This window comes from Malania oleifera, chromosome 2, assembly GCF_029873635.1.
Source record: "Malania oleifera isolate guangnan ecotype guangnan chromosome 2, ASM2987363v1, whole genome shotgun sequence".
NCBI lineage: Eukaryota > Viridiplantae > Streptophyta > Magnoliopsida > Santalales > Ximeniaceae > Malania > Malania oleifera.
Genome location: NC_080418.1, coordinates 128,326,053 through 128,328,334, shown reverse-complemented (window position 1 = coordinate 128,328,334; position 2,282 = coordinate 128,326,053). Strand labels below are relative to the sequence as shown.

The window sequence follows — 2,282 nt, the reverse complement described above, 5'->3', positions numbered from 1 at the left end:
TGAACTTCCATTTGATGGTCTCCTCTTTTAACAAACCCTAAAAGATGCCCTCTTTTTATCAGGGTCTCAATTTCGTTTTGAGGTGAATGCATTCCTTTGTGTCATGCCTGTGATCCTTGTGGAATTGACAAAACATCGACATATTTTTCTTATGCAAGGGTGTACGCATAGGCTCAAGCCATAAGACATATCCCTTCTTTCTTATATGCATTAGCACGTTGGTTGGAAGGGCGTTTAGGGGAGTATAGGACTGAAACTTACTTGTATGTCCTGACCCCTTGCAGCTGCTCTATAGCTTGCTGCTCTCTTGCCTTTTCCCTGTTCTAGAAGCTTCACCAATGTCTCTCCAACTCTTTCTTTTCAACTCGGCCCGGTCTTCTCCAGGTTGATATATTTATGTGCCCTTGCCACCAGCTCTCCCATATGGGCTAGAGGCTTCTTTCCCAGTGAGTATAGGAAGTCTCCAGGTTGAAGGGTCGTGGTTAGGGATACCAGCACCACCCCGTGATCCAAGTTGCAAATCTCTAGGGCAGTAGTGACAAAGTGATGTTTAAACTTTTTCAATGTCTCCTTTTCTTCTTGGACCAGGCTCATCAGATGGGCCAACGTTTTAGCTATCCTGCGGCTACCGATGAAGTGTCTGATAAATTGATGTTCCATATTAGAGAAGGAGTTGCTAGATCCAGGCTTTGGGGGCCAGTACCATGCGCTAGAATTTCCTTTCAAGGTGGCGGCAAGCGAACAACACATGATGACATCAAGTGTGCCTTGCAATTGCATCAACACTTTAAAGGTATCTAGGTGATCAAATAGGTCGGTTGAGCCTTCATACCTTTCAAAGGTTGGCATTTTGAACTTACTTGGTAGCGGGACCTCCATCACTTCTTCGGTAAAGGGTGAATCTGAAGACTTCAATGAGGCCTCTCCAAAAGATGGGTTGGTTCTAGCCTCCTTCATCATCTTTTCTATTTGGTCAATCTTTTCGATCCTCTCCTCCAGCTCATTCGATTATCGTTCATTAATCCCCACAATATTCGCATCTTCCACCTTCTTTGCGGGGTTTGCCTTTCCATTGCTCTCCTTCGGGTTCACCACTTTTTTCGTGTGATTCAGGATCTACTGGTTGAGGGTGGGGAACAAGTTCTCCATTACCCCTTTGTTATAGGATCATGTTAAACATGTCCTCCATCTTCTTCCGGGAAGCTTCCATGTCCTCCATTCGCTTTTGGAAGGCAAAGAATTCCCCCCTTGTCACTCCTAAATGGTCTCTGGGTATGGAGTGAATGGACTGGGATGATTGATCACCCGCAGCAAGCTATGACCTTGAATTGTTGGTTGCTGTCATGATTCAAGGATCGAGGATCGGAAATAGGATGAAAACCTCTCAGAAGCGTTCCTACAAACAACGCCAGCTGTTGCTAAATGGAAATGTTGAGTGTCTTTCAAGGAACCTTCCGATCATGATCACTAAAGAAGGAAACAAGGATGGATTGGAGGACCTAAGGTGTACTCTGAAGGATCACTCTGATGCCTAAGTAAGGGATTTTCTAGAGAGGTTGTAAGCAACAGTAAACATGGGTTAGAATGAGATGATCTACCTCTTTGTGGTGCTCCCTTTTTATATTGGCGAGGTTTGACCCTTAGGGGATTCACCATTTATGAGCACGTTTATGGTGCTTGGTGTGAATCCCTCCAGTTATTACAGCGCTGGCGTAGATCACTCTGGTCATCAAAGCGTTGGCATCAATGGCTCTGGTCGAGCAATTGACTTGGGTGGTAACTACCCTCATCAATGCTGGGCTCTAGTCTTCCCTTAACTTTTGGTAGATGATATATTTGTGGTATATCACATACTATATTATAGGGGCATTGTTGTCCAATTTGTCAAAACAGTCAGGACAATTTGATCCAAAAAGTAGGATTCCTATAATACTTGAATTCTCACAAAACTTATCCATATAAGAAGGTAGGAATGACATTTCAATGTTTTATAAGAATCTTTGTATTCTTAGGAATGTGAACATTCCTTTTACAAAAGACTTAAACAATCAAACAAACATAAAAATGAAATGTCATTGACATATTTTCAAGAATCTTAAAAGATAAGAATCAAACACCCCTTTGGATGTTCCCTATGCCACTTTCTATTTTTTCTTTTTTTCTTTTTTTTGGCCCCTACTATTTGAAAATGCTTAGGGTCATGGGTTCGCAAGCTCACGTTAACACCAAAAAGGATAACAGAGGTTATGGGTCTCATGTATTGTCCTCTTTGATACTGTTTC

General features: G+C 42.4%; 1 protein-coding gene across 1 annotated transcript; it reads right to left on the bottom strand.

Moving 5' to 3' along the window:
- Positions 1-360: 360 nt before the first annotated feature.
- Positions 361-960, bottom strand: LOC131148358 (uncharacterized). The gene has a single exon (XM_058098070.1). The coding sequence runs from the start codon at positions 958-960 to the stop codon at positions 361-363; it is 600 nt and encodes a 199-aa protein (XP_057954053.1).
- Positions 961-2,282: the final 1,322 nt, after the last annotated feature.